The sequence below is a fragment of the Desmodus rotundus genome, chromosome 1 (assembly GCF_022682495.2).
Source record: "Desmodus rotundus isolate HL8 chromosome 1, HLdesRot8A.1, whole genome shotgun sequence".
In the NCBI taxonomy this organism is placed as follows: domain Eukaryota; kingdom Metazoa; phylum Chordata; class Mammalia; order Chiroptera; family Phyllostomidae; genus Desmodus; species Desmodus rotundus.
Window position 1 is genome coordinate 24,660,541 of NC_071387.1, and position 21,402 is coordinate 24,681,942.

Below are 21,402 nucleotides of genomic sequence, written 5' to 3' on the forward strand. Positions count from 1 at the left end.
TACTTGATTGGTTTAATTCGAAATATTTCAATTTTGTTGCTTTTCTGCAAACTAGATATTGGTTTCATTGATTTTTCTCCATTGTTTTTCTGTGTTACATCTGGTTGATTTCTATCCTTTATTATTTCCATCTATTTAATTTGGATTTACTTTGTTCTTATTTATCTAGCATTTGGCTTATAGTAGTAGAACCTTAGACCACTGAATCTGACTGTACCTCTGTTTTCTACTAGAAGCACTTAAATCTATCATTTTCCAACAATTTTTTAAAAAATTAAAATGATACAAAGTATGATTCCTGACCATAACAAAATTAAACTAGAAATCAGTTAAGAAAAGGCTATCTGGAAAATCCCCATTGTAACTGGAAATTAATACACTCAAAAAAAAAAAAAAAAAAAAAAAAAAGAAAGAAAAGAAAACACGTCCCAATTCCTTCTATAAAGCTAGTGTTACCCTGAAACAAAATAAAAGCTGTAGGGGGAAAAAAAACCCAGAAAGAAAGAACCTACAGGGCAATGACCCTCGAGAAAACACATATAAAAATATTAGCAAACAGAATCCACCAATACATAAAAAGAATTATATATCATATGCAAGTGGGGTTTATTCAAGGGAAACAAGGCTGGTTTAATATTCAAAAATTAAGCATAATGCTAACAATTACATGATCATATAAATCAATGTAGAAAAAGCATCTAACAAAATTCAACACTCACCCATGACAGAGCCATGATCAAACCAGGCACAACAGAAGCGAACTTCTCTAACTTGATAAAGCACATCTACCGAAAGCCTGTACTAGCATTATGCTTCCTGGTGACAGACTGAATGCTTTCTTAATTTTTGGAAAAAAAGGAAAATACACCAGTTCTCATTACCTATACTAGGTAAGAAAAGGGAAACACAGGCATATAGATAAAAAATAAATAAACTGCCCCGATTGAGGAAGACATGACTGTGGGAATGCTGGCCTGTTAGATTACTCTCTCACACTGGAAGAGGGATTCTCAAGTCTGTGCTTTTGCCTTTGTTAGCGTACTTGAAATGCTGGGGGGAGAAAACCAACCACGAGGAATCCTCCTGTCAGATGTTTGAGGTTCTTTTCACGTGTGCATCTGCTCATCTAAGCATCTCAAATTTATTATGTACAATAAATACAAGTGTTCGCTGTCAGAGAGGTGGCCTATCACAGGTTCTGGAGACCAACTGCCAACATCTGGACCTTGGCTCTGCCACTAAACTGTCTTATCACTGTGGGCAAGTTCCTTAATTTCCCTGCTCTGTTCAGTTTCCTCAATTATACGATGCTGACAACAACATTACTCACCTCAGTGGGTCATTAATGGACTAAATGTGAAAACATGTGCATGTGAGAATAGTGTCTGATGTACAGAAAGAGCTCAATAGATGTTACTTATATTACTGCAGATGCAAAATGAAAAATAACTGTTTTCCTCTAATCAAAGAATAACAACAACATTACTCACAAAACTTTAATGTTTGAGAATTTTCATCAAAGAGCAAATTTATATAAGACAAAAATTATGAAAGCAGACACATAGAAAATGTGTTAGCAGGGGAAAGAAAATTCACACCTATGGCAAAATAATCACCCCACAAGTTATACAGTGGTAATTAACAGCAATGAAGTAGCATTTTGTAACTAGTGCATTACAAGTATTAACACCTGTGCTAAGATGTGGTCAACAGGTAGACTATATTGGTGACAGTGTAAATTGACAAAGCTGTTTTTTGCAAACAATTTATAATACATTTGGAAGAAAAGAAAAACCTTCGTATGTCTGTTCTATTGATATTGGGCTTCCTGTAACTCAGCATTTATAGCTTTGCCCCCCAGCCTCCCACAGTAGTCAAAACTGATTCCAGGCACAGTCCTTTCCAACGTATCCAATAACATCAGTTACCTGGGTGTTCTCCGACAGCCTCACATATGTATGAGGACAGAAAATAAGAAATGTTAAACCCAGGGCCAAGACGTATGAGCATGTATCAGGGAAAGGATAACATAAAGGAGCTAAAACTGAAGTTTGAAGAAGGGATGCATATAAAGCATACAGAAACATACCCAACACGAGACTGGCACATGTCAGAGCTTTCAAGATTCTGAGTTTGGAGACACTGGTGATATACCTATAGACACTAACAACTATTCTTAAGTGTTTGTTTACACAATCTTCTGAGATCCTAAAGAAACATCATCCTTTTGAACCAGAAAGCCGAAGACACTAAGACACAAAATAATCATCAAGTTTTGAGTCCTATTGGTAGAAGAGATGGATTTAATTTACTTACATACATATCAGATTAAAGAAAAAAGATCTGTTGTCTCCTACATTCTCATTCACCAGAAATTATTGTTGACTGGATTATGAAAAGGCTGACAAAAATCTCTGAAAATACTGGCAGACATCAGGGAAACTTGCACCAGAGAGCAGCATGCAACACACCTTTTCTTAAGCATTTACTGAAATATTCATAATGATTTTTTTAAAATATGCAAATGCACAGATCAATTACTAAGCATATAGAAACATGATATTCAATCATAAAATGGGAAATAAATCTTGAAAGATTCTGTCATTTGAGGCTAAAGCAGGGATCTAACATCCACAGAAAACTACCCACAACTAGCTCAGAACATGCTTCATACCTTTCTCTGTGTTCCCTTTGTTGGTTCAGCTACTTGCTTTATAAATCTTCCTTACCTGAATGACTTCATTAGCAATTGAACACACATTGACATTATTTTAGGAATTAAACTAAGAGCTGATTATCAGCTATCTTTATCCTATAATCTAATTTCACCTGTTTCTTTGTATTTTTGCTTTTACAAAAAGAACTTCCCACCCACCAGGCATCTCAGGCTCCCTAATATATTGTATAAAAGAGTTGTGTAAGAGAAATAATTGATGATACGCATAAAATCACAATCACGGTAATTGGGCCACAGTTACACTTACTTTAAAAAGAGGAACCATGTTCATTTAAAAGTGATATAGAGAAATATGGATTAAGTAACAAAATAACATTAAATCTTTATGTAAACAAATTAAATAAATCCCAAGTTCTTAAAAAAATTTATGTTTAAAAAACAGGTCAAGGTGAAGGAGTAAATCCATACTTTTAACTTCCACACGTGATCATTTGGGCTCTTTTGCCTTGGATTTGGCTTCCCTTGGAACCTTTCCATTTTGACATTGAGTAGATCTGGTTACTGTAGAAACACCATCCACAAACTTGGTTTTGAAAAGGACGTTTGCATTGTTGAACATACCTTCCTTTAGGGATACCACAATGAACTTAAGGGAGAAAGGGTAAAAAAGTAAAAAAATAATTTCTGTAATGCTTGAAGAAGTTCACTTTTGGTTAAAGAACTGTTTGGAGATATTTAGATTTTGTTATTTCTTTAAATGCCTGGTTCCAAGCAAACACACACTAGTGGGTAACAACTTTATATGAGACACCTAAGTTAATTCTAGCTTTCCATATTCAGTTTTAGGAGTCTCTTAATTTTATCTTGAGTGCTTCATTACCCAAGTTTACTATTTCCTGTTGGTTGACTGCTTGTTGCTATCTTTTGTAGCTGGCAACTGTTTTTTTGCTACCTCTCAATGCCCCAGGGAAGTATTTTTCTCTGTGATATTCTAATATCAGGGCTTTAAGTTCTTATGGCATCACCACTAGTTCCAACGGAACATTTGTATTTGTGTAATTAAGAACAGGTACCGCTTCACTGTTGTAGGCTAAAATAAAACTGCCGTAATAAATACACAGTCTGTGATAACTACGATAAGTGAAGCCCCTCAAGAGTTGTGCAATGTATTATCTATAAACTGTATTTGGTGGTCCCAGTTCAATAAAACAAACTGTTCTTAGCCTAACGGGGCTTTCTCTGCTTTCTAGCCAGGAGAAATGACAAGTACCACATCAGGTGCCACATGATGTTCTGACACAGGTGTATCCTGAACCACTCTTGTTTTGACTGTGTGTCTCTGGCAGCTAGCTAGAAATTACATTTAGCCCTAAATTAATCCCAAATTATGAAATACTAGACTCTCTTCACACTACAAACAATTGCAATGCTGGGCTTTTTCTATAATAGGAGACCAAATCCTTTGTTGTTCTAAACCCATCTGAATATTAATATATATTTAAAGAAATACACAATGTTTTAGTATTCCTCAATCTTAAATACCTTATTAATAATGGCCAGTATAAAGAACAGTTTTAGGAAAACAAATAATGTTACTAAGACATTTTTAAAACTTTAAAAGAAACGAAGAGGCTCTTCCTGGCCCTCACCTGAGAGTGCGTGAAGTGAGTGCGCAGCATCTGCCCAATATTCTGGGTGTGAGAGAGGTCCAAGGCTGCGTCTACCTCATCCAGAATATAAATCGGAGCAGGCTTGAAGAGGAGCATGGACAGTATTAATGACAAAGCTACTAAAGACCTAAGGAAAGAAGGTCAGAAAAAAGCCGTCAAACCTTGATTTTACCATGCATCACGACACTGAAGCAAACCTGCTCCCTTGTTATCGTTATGACGGAAAGCACAGATTCAGGTGAGAAAGAGCCACAGAAACTGGAACCTTAAGTTTCAAACTTCAACACTTGTACTTAAATGTCTTTTATCTTTGCCTTTCATTTTTCCTCTTAAATGAGTTCTATTTTGAATAGAATGGGTTTATATCCTTCCCTCCAAATAATCAGGATGTTATAATTGGCACCTGTCTCTAAGAAAACGTGTTAATGGTTTCTTTCCTTCCACAATTGTGTTAGATGCTATGTCTTCAGGTGCCCTCTTTCGAACTCTCATGTGTATCCTCTTGCACACACACACTCTATCCTTTTTCTTTATTGGCACCAAGTTGAATAGATTATGGCCCGTTACTCTAAATATTTCTCACTGCTGGAAGTTTAAGCCATCCTTTTGTGATGGTTAATTCCGTGTCAACTTGACTGAATCACAGGGTGCCCAGACGTCTGGCCAAACATTATTACTGGGTGTGTCTGTGAGGGTGTGTTTGGATGAATAGTGTTTCAACTGCAGCTCAGTAAAGCAGCATGCCCACCCCAGTGTGGGTGGACAGATTCAATCTGCTGAGGGCCCCAGCAGTAAAATAGGTAGAGGAAAGAATTCTTCCCTTCCTGCCTGATTGCTTGAGTTGGGACATGAATATTCTGCTCTCAGTGCTCCTGGTTCTCAGGTCTTCACCATCAGACTGAATCACACCACCTGCTTTCCTGGGTCTCTAGTTTGCAGACAGCAAATTGTGGGACTTCTCAGCCTCCACAATAAAATGAGCCAACTCCTTGTAATAAATCTCTTCATGTGTATTACAAAAAACCCCTATAGGTTCTTTTTCTCTGGAGAACCCTCATATGCCTTATTTAAAATTTGCTGTTATGCCCACTCTTAGATCTGCAGCTCACTTAAAGTTCTCTTCTAGCTAAGCATCCCCCCTTAATTGGTTCTGGTATGAAGAATCACAGTAATTTTTGAAACATTATTTCTTAAGTGTATTTTATAAGGAAGCCTTGTTTATTTTAGTACAAAATACTTATAATTATTCAACATTAGGATAAAAATCACGAACATCTGTAACACTCACTCTGTAACGCCTGCGCGCAGTCATTCTCACTGTTGTTCCTTGGCACTGTAATATGCCTTCTCACCTCTGGCTGCTTGAGAGAGTTTCCTTCTAATCACTGGCATATGTAACTGTAGCGACTGTACAATCTATGACACGCCTTGCTATATTATCATATGCATGTGAGTGTTTATTCTACCTGAAGTAACAGAAATCAAGTCTGTAGGTTTGTAGCGCTCACGAAACCTGGAAAATTCGGGACCATTATTTCTTCAAGTACTTTCTGTTTTGCCTCTTTCTCTCCTTGTGGAACCCTAACTACACGTATGTTGGATGGTTTAATATCATCTCATAGGTCACCGAAGCTCTATTTGTTTTTCATGTTCTCTGCTTCTCAGTTCAGCTTGAACAGAATCTGTATTCAAATTCACTCAATGTTTCTTTTACACTGTCTAATCTGTTGTTAATTTCATGAAATGAACTTTTCCTTTCAGCTACATATTTTTCTCTCTAGAAGTACCACTTGATACTTCTTTAAAAGTTTCCATTTCTCACATCACATTTTTTTTCTTGTAATTCTTGGAAATGGTTATGTAACTCTTTTGCCTTCCTCATATGCTAATTTTATCACCTGTCATTTGTAGGTCTGTTTGCATTGACTGATTTTTCTGTAGGGTATGAGTCATATTTTCCTGATTTCTCTCTAGTAATTTTTATTAGATAGCGGACACATTACTATGTTGTTCAGAGACTGGGCTTTGTTATCTTTCTTTAAAGAGTGTTGGGCTTTGTTCCAAGAAACAATTAAGTTACATGCAGATTAGCTATGTTCAAGGCCTGCAGTTAACTTTGCCAAGGTCCATCTATAGCAGCCTTCACTCCAGGAATAATACCGACCTAATTCTACGATGCAGTTCCCTGGAGTCTGTTTCCTGCATTTAATGAGACTACTGGGTGCTGTGTGGGTTTCCCTCCTCCATCTGCGTCCCAGACACCACTCCCAGGAGGAAAGCAGGGTAAACACGGGGCTCGGAACACTCGTGTTTCCTTTCTCGCAGGTCTATACTCCTGGGCCACTCATTTTCCAATGTCTGAAAATAATTGTTTTTCATATATTTTCTCTAGTTTTCTAGTTACTTATCCTTACATTTCCTTTGTTGCCTATTATTTTAATGAAATGTTCTAACTGAAATGTGTAGTCTTAAATATTAGGCGCCTTAAATTCTATATGCAGAGAAAGCTAAGCAATGCAAAACTGGCATAAAATTGATAGGCAATGAGATGATGGATTATAATAAAGTAAGAGGAATTCGGAATTATAATATAGCTAAGGGATTACTCACCTCTGACCGCCACTAAGTTCAGTTAGGTTTTCTTTCCAAGTATTTCCCAAAGCAACCTTGAACTCCAGACCATCCAATACAGTTTGCTTCTCTGGTGGTGCAAGCATAGCATTAGCACCAGGCAAAAGAGTAGAAAATATAGACCCAAAGTCCTTGTTCACCTGGGTAAAAAAATGATGTTAAAGGTTTTGTAAAGTATCAAATTTTGACATGTGTACATGCAACCCAACAGTACACTTTTTTTGTTACTCTAACACAGGGTTTGTCAAATTATGGCCCATGTAACAAATCTGGCAATACCCATTTATTTATGTATTTTCAATGGGTGCAAGCACTAAAACAACAGTCTAGTAGTTGTAACAAAGACTATTTGACTGGCAAAACAACAACAACAAAATTATTTGTCCCTTTACAGAAAGTTTACTGAGCCCTGCTCCAACTTCCAAAGGGAACTAGAGGGTATACCTCAACTCTGGCTTGAAGTTTGGCAGGCCACAATGCAGGAATACTCAAAGACACACAACTGTACAATAGAGAAGACTGAACTTGTGGTTAGAGAAGCAAAAACAAAAAAACTCTTTTTGCCACAAAATGTTCCCTTACAAAACTTGTTTTCTGTTGACGGGTATGGCTAAGATGGTCCTGTGATTATCAACTAACCTCAAAAAGCCTAAGATGATCAGGTGGCTCTGGAGAAAAAGAGGCATGAAATTGAACCACCAGGTCTGTTCAAGGTGTTGAATGATTCCTTTTATGCTTCTTCTCATTGCCAAAGAAGTTGAGGTGTCAAGGAACAGGAATAGAATTGGACCCCAAGAGAGAGAGGCTAAAGAAGCTGTTCGGCCTATCTTCACCAAGCCACAGTAGGAAATTAGAGATTTAGGGCCAACAGTATAGCTTGTAATTGGAAGTTCTGTGCATGTACACTTACTGATGTGAGAATTTGGCCATCTGTTCTCAGAGACATGACCTATAACCTCAGAGTTCAGCAGGTAAATTTGGGAGCATACCTACACATACCACACCCCCACGGGGCTTGGACAGCCCTGGTCTCTAGGAAAAATCTCCAAATTCAAGTACAAAATTCAAGGCAAATATACTTTTTATGAGAATGTTTAGTAAACAAGAAATCTCTTAAACATCATCAGTGTTCCAGAAGAGAGATTTACTAAGGAATACGTATTTTCAGAGCACTGTACACATGCTAAGTGATATCCCACAGGGGAAGCAGGCTCTAGTTTTATCTGGGATAAAATTTCAGAGGTAAGCAAGGTTCGGCTGAATGGGGAGACAACTGTCTCTTTTGGGAGAGCTGGGAGGTGCAGGATAGCACTTATAAACATCTAGATTATTTTTATTTTCTTTTTAATATTTTGGCCAGGCAAGAGAGAGGCAGTTCAGAACTAAGACAGTAGCATGCCACTAAACCCTAAACATGGCCAAGGACCCCATATATAAAGTCTTCCAAGGAGGAAAGTGAAACTAACTTATCAGTTAACGAACAGAGAAGAATATAGCCTTGTCCTAGATAGAAAATAAATTATACTCAAAGGTAGGTATAGAGATACAATGCAATCAATTTAAAAAATCCAATGAGGCAAAAAAGGTAAAACACAACCAGTGCCTAACATATGCTGGCTTTGTGAATGAAGTATGCTTATGGCCAGAAGGAAGTACATAATGCTGACAATAATACCTGCCTCATTAGGTTACTGTGAGGATTAAATGAAAAAAATTAATGAGAATAGTGAATGATGTAAGCACTCAGTAAATTTACTTGCTTTGTGAGAACCTTAGAGATAGGGCAAAATCAGTATAAAGGATAAATTTATTCTAGCCATTAACCCAGGGACCACAGGGAAAACAAGAAACAAGAGACAAAACCTCGTAGGCGCAGTGCTAAACCCACATGATGAACAACAATGGGACCAACTTGTTGCATGCATTTTTAAAAAGACAGACAGATGTGACATGGGGAGCCCTGAAAACAGTGTGACCGAAAGGGATTAACTGTGCTGCCATAATTGAAAATAAAGTTCCTATAGAATTAAGAGAAAAAGAGGAATGGCGCCCAGTTAAATTCTAGGGGCAAGGACTGTTCAAGTACCAAAGAGCATGGTAACTATGTTCAGAATTTAGTGAAAAAGTGTTTTTTGCTATGGTAGATATAGAAAATCAGGTTAAGGAATTATCCTAAAGGACACATATGTACAGCCAGGAAATTAGAACTAATGGTAAAGAACCTTGAAATCTTCCAAAGTTGTCATAAAACAAAACAAAAATGGTAACTGAGATTTAAAAAAATAAATAAAAGAGTCCAGTAAAAAACAATACTGACCTTCCTTGTTTATTGCCCAATTCTTAAACAAAAGGGTGATAGCAGTTAGAACAAAAGGCAGTTTTAACTTTGGTACTAGTTTAGGAAAAAAGAATCTCAGTTTTCAATCTCCGGCTATTTCATTTTTGTAAGCTTTGGTTTCTTCATATATAAAATAGGAGTAATAACTATCAAAGTAATGGAATTGTTTTAAGATAATTCATGAAAATTAATTAACAGAGAAACTGTCTAATGTGTTAACTAATATATTTATTAGTCCAATGTGTACAAAAACGCTTTGTTAAAAACCTACAGGATGCACGTTTATGAATTATGAAATGAAATTAATAATTTGTTAAGTGGTAAAAAATGCCAAGCTTGCCACAGAAACATCCTTAAAACTAGTACTTGACCTCTGTGAGTTTGGACAAGAGAAACCATGGAGGTTAGAACTGAAGGGATCCTGGGAAAACTTTTCCAACAACCAGAGATTTCCCAATGTGAAAACAATACTGCTTCCAGGTTCAAGCAGAGGGTGAGTAGAGAGGATCTTAAGGTTTCTTTCACATATAAAAAGCCTATGACCTCATGGAAAGAAAAGAGGACAAAGAGTGTCCCCTTTAAAGGTAATAAAGAACTGGCAAACAGGGTAAGAGTAAAAAAAATGGAGAAACCTAAAAAGTTAGGAATTTAACATAACTTAGGAACCAGAGAAGAGACTGAGAGAAAAACGCATGAGACCCTTTCAAACATAAACCAGTCGTTTCCAATTCATCTTATATAAACCTATTGCCAATATTCTTCATCTCTGCCTCACACAGAATAAATGGTATTAGTTTTGGTCCAAATACCTTTTGCCAAGCAATATTTAGGGCTTGGTTTTTCTTCTGGTCAAGGTCTTCTATAGTTGCAAGTATTTTGGATTTGTCATTTTCTACAATTCTCTTCTTCTTCATCAAGTCATTATACTGGCAAGATAAAAAGCATACTTAATTGGAAAAATTAAGTTGTTTTTATATTCTAGAATTCAGTCAGGAATAAAGGGCCTTCATTATTTTATTTACATTATGTACACTCTTACTTACCAAAAAGATATACTGTACTGACAGCTATAATGTACACGAATCATGAGGAAAGGTAATATATTAGTATGTAAAATTCAGTTATAACTGAGAAATTACAGGACAAGCTCCTATAATATTTTGACTCCACTAATATTCCCTTGTCTTCCTAAAACCTGCTCTCCGCATTTTTATCTTATTCCTCGCATTATTCCATGTAGTAGTTTCTTAGGTGCAGACACAAAATACAACAGAAAAACAAAAGGCCATCTATTGATCAGTAACAGAGCTTTTCTCTTTGGTAAGGAGATGGAAGTCGGTGAATTCTCTAAAAAAACTTTTTAACAGTTATCATTATCTATTAAAGCAAACAAGTAAAACAGCAAGTCTCCTGATGTTCTGCAGCTCAGATCTGGGCCAAAGATTTACTTCCCCAAATATCCTATATATTGCAAAGCTTTGATGGAGAAATGAAAACCAGCAAGAACATTTAATAGAGAGATCACAACACATACATTGTTAGCCCATTTGGTATCTAACATAATATAGATTCTTTGTGGATACTAATGTCAGTAACAGTTAAAAAAAATCACAGCAAAATTTCTTAAAATTGAGCTTATCATAAAGTATCACTTTTATAGAGCTCTCATTAATTCTATTATGCAAATTCAAACAGAATTTTGCAGAATGAAAGATATAGGACATAATATAAAATTATTCAGATGGCTAATCTTTATGGGGCTGTCAAGGATAGGAATCGCTTTCCCCTCTGGATTTTTCTAGTGACATGGCAGACTATAAAAATTTTGTCAGGGTAGGGGAGATGGATAACCTTATCAAGTAACTTTGGGCATTAAAACAGAAGCTGCTGCTGGTAAAACAGTGGTTATGTATATAACAATTTTAAGGACTGCTTAAAAGCGCTGCATTTTACACTAGAGTTAAAAGGAAGATGGTAGCTGGGGAGTGACTGGTGAGGAGGCAATGCACCTTATTTATCATAGCCTTTCAAGGTAAGTGAAACAAATGGTAGCAATGTGAGGTGTTAAGATGATCAGAGTATTGTTTTTATTTATACCAAGAATAAGATAAGAGTAGAACACATTTATGATAAAGGGCAAAGCCAGCAGAAAAGTCTTTCAAGGCACAACAGAACTTACAAACTGATGATACAAAAAAAATGAAATCAGAAAACAAAGGGAGAAAAGGAAAACAGGAAGAAAGCAAGTACCAAGGACATCTAGCAAACGGCTGACCCTAATTACCGTCTGGGAGGTTACACAGCCTTCAACACTACTGACCCCCTCCACCTGCCCAGAGCTCTGGGAAGCCGGCTTACCCGCTCTTCCGCCTCTGTGAGTACGTTCATAGCTCTCATGTTGACATTTCTTCCTAGCTTCTCCTTCATTTCTTGCAACTTCTGAAGTCTCTGACCAGCTTCTTTTGGGTTGTTAGTTTTGAAATCATAGGCACTATTGGGTAGCCCAAAGAGGTGTTTCTCTGCATTAATCCAGTCGTAATCTTTCAACATTTTGGATACCTGGCCACATGATAACAGAGGATCTCTCATTGCTTATAAAGTTACATTTAACAACAAGTTTCTTAAGTATTTACAAATTTTAAATAAAACACTTTAGAGAAAAACCCCATAATGGCTGATTTGGAAAAATAATGAGGTTCACTGTAGACAGTGAGCATATATAGAAAGTATGAATACTTTTACCTGGGGCATGGGCTCAAGAAATAAGAAATTATACAGAAAAATATCTTCCTATTACTTAAGCATTAGAAGAAAGCCAACTCATAAATTTTTACAATGAAATATAAGTCATATGAGGCTTCTTCAAATTTTACTAAATTCCACCATTGCTTCAAACAAACAAACAAACAAAAAAACAAGTTGTGAAAATTAAAATTCTTACAGGAACACTAAAGTCACAGATTTGGTAAAATTGTGGAAGCCTATTCCTGACTGATAGCTAATAATTTTTCTCAGAATTATAATCTAAGTGAAAAACTGCCCTAAATGTTCATTCCATTATCGTTGCTGACTTTTGACCAGATACAGTAAAATACTTCTTCATGTAACCAATTGAAAACTTTGAATTACAGTGCTTAAGGAAGGCTTTCTTCTACTAGAATTGTGTAATGTTGGTTCTGACTGGTAGAAACTTACTTATTTATCCTTCTCAATTTCCTGGTTATGTTCTCACCCCTAGGTTCCAAAGTAAAGACGATTATTTCTAGTCTGTCTTCCCTGCTGATACTTAAACTCGCTGAAGGCATTCTGTTTACATGTAGCTCATCTGTGTATCTCTAGTGGCTGGCATAGTACCTGAAACTAGTTTGTATGTAATAAATATTCGATAACCACTTATTTCACAGAATCCTTGACTTTTTAACAGTTCTACTTCCACATCCCTTTACCTCCTTAACTGTAAATAAAATCCCCTAGCAATCACCAATATTATCATTAATTACCAAACAGGCTAATGATAAATAAATACTAATAAAATATTAGAAAAGTAAAATGGTTTAAAAAACATTTTTATGGACAAGTAATGAACATAAACATGGCTCTTTCAGGGGGTGTGGAGACTATTTTGTATGCTGTGACCTTTTTGAAGTTAAATCTATTGTGCTTTTATCATGCTAAAAAAGATTTAAAAGGCACCAAACTGTTACATACCCATAAGAAAACACGATGGATAAATTACTGAGACTGCATGGGTGCAGTCTCTTAGCCAAGCAATGAATTTCTCCAGAAGCATGTATTTTCCTTAAAGTACTAAAGACAGTGTGATACACTAAAGGAAGGAGCATTAAGAGTGACCAAAAGAAATTTGAATTAATCTCAAAAAGATAACTGCTTGGTAAAAGATTTCAGATGAGGGTACAAAAATTATTGTACTGATCCTTAGAAGGACATCCACATCCAGAAGCATAGTAAGTTTAGAAGTTGGCTATATATATATTTCTGTGAGTCTTTAAGTTCAAGTTGAAATAAAATAAAGTAAAAAATATATATATATTATTACTACTAATACACTAGTAATAGTTCTATGAACATTGGGGGCGAAAAAGTCACTTCCATGAGAGACCACTAAGTATGTGGTAACAACATCTTACAGATGGAAATAAATTTAAAAACAAAACATTTGTGACATTTGGTGAAAATGAGCATTGCTGAGAAGCAGTTAACATAGCTGTAAAGGTTCAAAATTATGTTATACAGTACTTCTGCCATTTATACTCAATTCTTCATCTAGTTTACTGGAATATTTCAATAACCCAGAAGCCAAAATTTTCCTAAGGGTAAAAATGAACACAAACATGCCTTTGCAGCAGCATCTTCTGCTTCCCTTTTATGTTTGCTGATATTGTGGTCAAGTTCCTTGAGTTTAAGCTGAGAGTCATTGTTTTGCTCCTTGTGCTTCGCTACTTCTGTATATTTAGCTTTAATTACATTGTCTTGGGCTGTTATCACTTCTTTTTGCTTGGTCATCTCTTCTTGAGCTTTATTTAATGATTCCTGAAACAAACAATTAGAAGACGATATATATATAGCAAGGTAATATGGAGATATTTTTAGTTTACAGCAAATGGTCACCTAACCCTCTATATTTTATATCCCCATTAAAGTGACTAATGAATTTTATACATCGGAGAAAACTGGGATTTTCAGTAGAAAGAAAAACAAGACATGGGATGCAGTGATCATGCTGGAGGCAACCTCGTTTTGCTGCATTACTGTAGTTGGGATTAATGGGGGCAGGAGAGACAACTGCAATCTGACCTGCTGAGGTCTCCCGGAAAAGTGGCACTTCTGGGTAGTTAATAAGATAATCTGATAGACTCCCAAAGGACATTATCAGGAGGGGCCAAGAACAGGGGTAGAAAGTTGGCTGGGACTGGCTCCTTTGCCCTTCTGTAGATGTAAGCCATACACACCAGTGGCAACAGAAGGGTGCCGTGTTTGCTTCTAGCCCCGGGGTCAAAACAGAAATGGAAGAGGAACTTTTTGAAGAAATAGATCTGTGGCACAAAGAAAAACTTCCTGGTCTGACTCTGTCCCCCTACCTCCCAAGGTGAAGTTATTCAATCTCCAAAGTGGTCACTACAACTGGAATTTAGTCTACCACCAATGCTTGCTACCCCCCACCCCTGCACCAAACACAATGCTTCATCCTAGATCTTAAAAGAACTCACACAAATGCCTAAAAACAAACAAAAAAACTAGCTCAACTGTATTAGGTGATAGAAAACAAAGAAGGAGGACAACATTATTTTCCTAAAACTATTTAATTTGTGCCATTAGAGGGCTTTTGTAGAAGAATATAACATAGCATTTACCCAAAAGTGATTTTCAACCAGTGTGCCACAAGAATTTTTAAAACAAGCCATGTCTGACTATTTAGTCAGGGGCACTGACATCTCTTCCCGTACAGGACTACAGCTAACACAAAATAGCCATTCATTGTGAATCAAGGATGCTTCTCAAGGACACACTTGTCATGTACAAGGGCTAGCAGCCTGCCAGGCTCACCCTGACATCCCTAGGGAGGGGCCTTCTCTGCATGCTCACAGGCTGGGCACCTCCCCATGGCCGGTCTCCCCTGGCATCCAAGAAAGCTACATCCCAGCAAGTGCCACCCGTGCAGCACTTCTTTACAGACTGCTTCCCCTGGCACAGCAACCCTCACTACCTCAGCCCTGCAGGTAGAATGGGGCTCTTTTCCAGATGTTTCTTCCATGGGTACACTGCCTCAGCCCTACAGGTAATGGCTGTTCCTTGTATCTACTGTTCCTATTTTCAGGTTCTCTTTACCTGTTAGTGATCAATCCCATCTCATTTCAAATTCCTATTATAGTTAATAATTTTGCATTTAAAATTTGCCCAAACTACTGCGTAGCCCTGGCCAGTGCCTCAGTTGATTGGAGCATCTTCCTGTACACCAAAAAGTTGAGGGTTTGATTCCTGGTCAGGGTACACACCTAGGCTGCAGGATCAATTCCCAGTTGAAGCATGTATGGGAGGCAACCAATCGATGCCTGTCTCTCTTTCTCCCCCTCCCTCTCTTTCTCTCTCTCTAAAATCAATTAAGAAAATCCTCAAGTATCCATTTAAAAAAAAAATAAGGTGTAGTTTTTGTCATCTCAATAGACCTGGACTAAAATAATTAGTAGTATTATTTCAGGACTCTTTCTGAATGGGTAGGCATTATTTTTGTCTTTCTTCATGAAATGAGTGAGGAGAATGAGTCCTCTCAAGTCAAACATCTTTAAGCCAGCGTTTCAATGTTGAAGGTAAATACATTAACCTACAGCAATTTCTTCAGTATGGTAAGTAAATCTTACCTTGCTTTTGGCCACCTCAGCTGCCATTACTTCAATTTGACCTTCATAGGATTTGATAGCTTCATTCACAGCTTCAAGCTGTTGTTCACAGGATGCATGTTCTCTCTTGAGTTCTCCCAGCTCCAGAGTGATAGCTTCAACCTCCTATAAGAAACACAGTATCTGGGCATTCAATAGCTGGGCAGTTAATAACTACTAAAAAATAAATGTGTATCAACAATATTAGCAAGAATCTCATGCAAGTGATACCCACAGCTTACTCAACTACCAGATATACATGTGCTAAGCTATTTGCACAGAATAAGGGAAGGAAAGGGTATCATTTACTTTCCTATACCTAAAAAAAACGACAAATCTATGTGCAATGTTTATGGGTTCAAACACTTGGCATTAACTATTACCTTTATCCTTTTATTCCGATAGGGAAAAACAATATAGAATTCTACATAACAGATAAATTAAGTAGAGGTTAAAAGCCTTTTCTAAACAATCATTCAATGTCAAAAATTAGTTTCTCAATTTTCTTCTTCCCTATTGTAGTTTTTAGTTAATTAGAACATAATTTGTGCAGCTACTTAATTACAAAACCATTAAGATGGGTTAAAAAAAAACAAATTATGAAGAGAGGTGAAATTGGCTGTAACAGTGATTCACAGCATAGCCACTGGAGATGGGAAAATCTAGGTTAAATTTCCAGCTTTGGTACTATCAAAAAGATATAATCAAATATCACAGGTCTACAATTAAATGGCACTTTGTAAATACAACGTGCTTTGCCCTACATCATTCTCTCACAGTATACATTCACAAAAATGATCAACAAAAGAAATACCAACATTGAATCTCTGATATGACATAGCGCCACCACATGGTAAGTTTTGGTCCACTTTAGAATGAAGCATTTACGAAAAGGCAACTTTGCTCTTTCTGTAAAATTAGCAAGCCAATGCAATCCACACTTACATGACACTCAATTACAGGGTTTTCAGAGAAGACTATATTTCAATTTGACTTATAAGATGTATAATTTAATTTCCTAAAAAAGCACATCTAGGTTTTAGACTCAGTCGTGATGAATACTGATAAATAAAGCCAACCAACGGTGCTATGCCACCTTCAGCTCTACACTGATCTTAAAAGATCAGTTCCATTTCAAGAAAGGTTATTACCTGTTGCTTTTCTTTCATTTTCTTGCTGGAAGCATCTGCTTTTGTTTTGGCACAATCAAGTTTTTTCTGAGCATCCTGCAGCTCTTTCTCTCTTTCAGCTTCTGCATTTTTCATTTTATTTTCCAGTACTTCATATTTTTCTTCTGCTTTTTTTTGAATTTCTTCGGTGCTTTTTAAGATCTCCTCACATTCCTCTGTCCATAAAGTAGACAAACATGGCTAAATGAAGTGCTCCAAAGATTAACAGGTGCAGATAATGGCTTACAAATTCAACTTTGTTTTTTTAATTAATTTATTTTTATTCAGTTACAATTGTCTGCATTTTCTCCCCTTCCCTCCACCCCACCCCAGCCAGTCCCACCTCCCTCCCCCGCTACCCTCCCCCTTGATTTTGTCCTTGTGACCTTTATAGTAGCTCCTGTAAACCCCTCTCCGCACTATCCCCTCCGCACTCCTCTGTGGCTAATAGAAGAAATGGTCTGGAAAGACTAGAGTTAAAGAGAACTGTTCCAACCTTATTCTAGAAATGGTGTATTGAAACACAGATCCTGCATAAGAGCCATATTTGAATTATCTGAAGATCAATGATGAAATTATTTCCAGTCATATGAAATTAAGTAATATAAACTTTACATAAAGCTTACCTACTTTAACAAGGTTTTGAAATAGTTTATTAAAAAGCTTACAGATCATCTTTTTTTATATACCAGTATAGTTCCTAAAACCAGAACTAAGAGAATTATATTTTTCCTTTCTTTTAAGTTGCCAAAAAGTTTGTATTTCATAAACAAGCTTACTTTGTGTTCTTCATTCATTTACTTTGATTCAAGGAACCTCTTGTTAAAGAGAAATATTGTAAGAATATGTCTAGGATGAAGCATAGTAAAAATATTGTCTCTAAATTTATAAAGAAAAAAAGATAAGATAGAATGAGTATGTTACTGTCACGAGTGATACACTGTGATAGAACATAGGTACAAATATAACCTTGGATACCACGAATGCACAATTTCTTATACTACTGACTACAGAATACCATTGCTAGGAATCAAAAGATGAACCAAAAAACCCCCCCAAAACCTTGAAACAAATGAAAAATGGAAATACAACCTACCAACATGTATAGATTTTGCAAAAGCAGTCCTAAGAGGGAAGTTCGTAGTGATAAATGCCAACATCAAGAAACAAATAAAAATCTCAAATAAGAGACCTCACTTTATACCTCAAGGAACTTGAGAAAGAACAAAGACCAAAGTTTGTATAAGAAATATCAGAGTGGAAATAAATTAAATACAGGCTAAAAATACAATAGAAATATAACACTAAGAATTGCTTCTTTGAAAAGGTAAACAAAAACTGACAAACTATTAGCTAGACTTACGCACATATAAAGGATAGAGGGAAGATTCAAAATAAATAAAATCAGAAAAGTTCCAACCAATACCATAAAAATAAAAATTTCATAGAGATTACTATGAACAATTTTATGCCAACAAATTGGATAACCTATGGAAAGGAAATCATAAAGAAATATAAAATCTAAAATGATAAATTACTAGTAAGGAGGCTGAATCAATAATCAAAACCTCTCAATAAAAGAATGAAAAGTCCAGTACCAGAGGGCTTCACTGATGAATTCTACCAAACACTCAAAGCAGGATTAATGCTAGTGCTTCCTAAACTCTTCCAAGTTCATTTTATGAAGCTAATGTTATTACCCTGATACCAAAACCAGACAAGAATGCCACAAGAAAATTATAGGCCGATATCTCTGATGAACATAAATGCCAAAGTCCTCAACAAAAGATAAGCAAACCAAATTCAACAATACAAGGATCATTCCCCTGGGATGCACGGATGGTTCAACATCTGCAAATCAATGTGATATGACCACATCAACAAAATGAAGGATAAAAATGATATGATCTCATGGTACAGAAAAGGTATCAGACAAAATTCAACATTCATTTATGACAAAACTCTCAATATATTAAATGTGCGTAAAGGGAATGTACTACAACATAACCAAGGCCATATATGACAAGCCCATAGTTAACATCTTTCTTAATAGTGAAAAACCTGAAAGTTTTCCTCTAAGATCAGGAACAAGAATAGAGTACCTGCTCTCACTACTATTGTTCAACATAGTATTGGAAATCTTGACCAGAGCAGTTAGACAAGAATAAGAAATAAAGGTATCTACATTGGAAAGGAAGAAGTAAAACTGTCACTAATTGCAGATGACATACTATATAGAGAGAATCCTAAAGACTCTATCAAACAACTTAGAATAAATGAATTCAGTAAAGTTGCAGAATACAAAATCAATATACTAAAGTCTGTTAACTTTCCCATAAACTAGTAACAAACTAGCAGAAAGAGAAATTTATAAACAATTCCATTTACAACTGAATCGAAAGAATAAAATACATAGGAATAAATTTAACTAGGGAGCTAAAAGACTTGCACAATGAAAACTGTAAGACACTGATAAAAGAAATCATGGAATTCTATGCAGCAGAAAGAAAGGAGCTCCTACCCTTTGGGACAGAATAGATGGAACTGGAGAGCATTATGCTAAGTGAAATAAGCCAGGCGGTGAGAGACAAATACCATATGATCTCACCTTTAACAGGAACCTAGTCAACAAAATGAATGAGCAAGCAAAATATAACCAAAGACACTGAAATTAAGAATAGGCTGACAGTGACCAGAGGGGACAGGGGAGGGGATTATAAGGGAATAGGATGAAGGGTTTGTAGGAACAATTTATAAAGGACACATGGACAATAACGGGGGGGGGAGTGGAGACAGGGGAAGGAGGTGGGGAGGGGTGGTGGGAAAAGGCAGAAAACTGTACTTGAACAACAATAAAAGAAAAATGTTACAAAAAAGAAATTAAAGATACCAGTAAGTGGAAAAATATTCCATGCTCATGGACTAGAAGAATGTTATTAAAATGCCCATACTACCTACTCAAAGTAACCTATAGATTCAATACCATCTCTATCAAAATTCCGATGGCATTTTTCACAGAACTAGAATAATTCTAATATTAGTATGGAACCACAGAAAACCATGAATAGTCAAAGCAATCTTAAAAGTGAAAAACAAAGACAAAGGTATCATGCTCCCTGAACTCCAACTATGCCACAGACATATAGTGATCAAAACAGTATGGTATCGGCACAAAACACACACACAGCTCAAAGAAACAGGAGCAGGAACCCAAAAATTAACCCACACAAAAATGGTCAATTAATTTACAAGAAAGGAGCCAAGAATACATATGGAGAAAGGACAATTTCTTCAAAATAAGGTGCTGGGAAAAAAACTGGACTGCCACATGCAAAAGAATGAAACGGGACTGTTATCTTATACCATACACAAAAATTGATTCAAGACTTAAACATAAGATCTAAAACCATAAAACTCCCAGGAGAAAACAGGGGGATCTTGGCTATGATTTTTTGGATTTGACACTAAAAGCAAATGCAACAAAAGCAAAAATCAAGCAGGACTACGTGAAACTAAAATACCTTTGCACAGCAAAGGAAACCGTCAACAAAATAAAAGACAACCTACTAAATGGGAGAAAATATTTGCAAACCATATCCGATAAGGGATTCATAACTAAAATCTACAAAAAATCATATAATTTAAAATAAACAAACCAATCCAATCAACAAAATGGGCAAAGCTTCTGAACATTTTCCACAGAAGGCATGATGGCCAAGCATTACATGTAAAGATGGACATCATCACTAATCAGGGAACTTCAAATCAAAACCACAATGAGACATCATGCCCAGTTTTAAGAATGACTATTATCCAAAAGGCAAGAAATACTAAGTGCTGTCAAGGACGTGGGCACTATGCTGGCCATGTACACTGGTGCAGTCAATATGGACAACAGTATGGAGGTTCCTCAGAAAGATAAGCATTACTATAATGATTCAAAAAATCCTCTTCTGGGTATTTAGCAGAAGATAAAACACTAAGTCAAAAAGATACATGCAACCCCTCACCATGTTATTGCAGCATTATGCACAAGAGACAAGATGTGGGGAAGAACCTAACTGTCCACCGAGGATGAATGGATAAAGAAAATGTCACACACAAGCATGCGAATATTATCCAGCCATAAAAAGGAAGGAAATTTTGATGTTTGTGACAATATGGATGGACCTTGAGGGCATTAAGCTAGGTGAAATTAAAAAAACAACAAAAAAACCCATTTTATCCCCCCTATGTGTGGAATCTTAACAATGACTACAAAACATCTGAGCTCACAGACTCAAAGAACAGACTGCAAAGGCAGGGAGTGGGGGTGTAGGGTGAACAAAAAGGGTGAATTTTTTATTTTATAAAAGAAAAAAAGTAAAAATATTTGTGGGGAAATAGGTGTGTGGATATTGTCCTAAGAAACAAGAAAAATTAGAACTACCATATACAATTAAGTTCTGATTAAAACTGTAAGATAGGTTCTTAAAATTAGGGAAAGAGATAGCTATAAATGAATCACAAACATAAAAAAACT

At 36.2% G+C, this 21,402-nt stretch overlaps 1 protein-coding gene across 2 annotated transcripts in view; it reads right to left on the reverse strand.

Moving 5' to 3' along the window:
- Positions 1-21,402, reverse strand: part of SMC2 (structural maintenance of chromosomes 2) — a 53,233-nt gene that overhangs the window by 6,369 nt on the left and 25,462 nt on the right. Inside the window, exons 18-25 of one of the 2 annotated variants that reach the window (XM_045195218.2) lie at positions 16,863-17,056; positions 15,694-15,837; positions 13,673-13,867; positions 11,675-11,875; positions 10,126-10,242; positions 6,958-7,118; positions 4,327-4,474; positions 1,483-3,323 (exon numbers count right to left, since the gene is read on the reverse strand). In XM_045195218.2, coding sequence (XP_045051153.2) covers positions 3,165-3,323; positions 4,327-4,474; positions 6,958-7,118; positions 10,126-10,242; positions 11,675-11,875; positions 13,673-13,867; positions 15,694-15,837; positions 16,863-17,056 — 1,319 coding nt within the window. In that variant the 3' untranslated portion in view covers positions 1,483-3,164. Of the gene's footprint in view, positions 1-1,482; positions 3,324-4,326; positions 4,475-6,957; positions 7,119-10,125; positions 10,243-11,674; positions 11,876-13,672; positions 13,868-15,693; positions 15,838-16,862; positions 17,057-21,402 lie in introns of those variants that run through there. The other variant, XM_053922119.2, reaches the window with a different exon arrangement.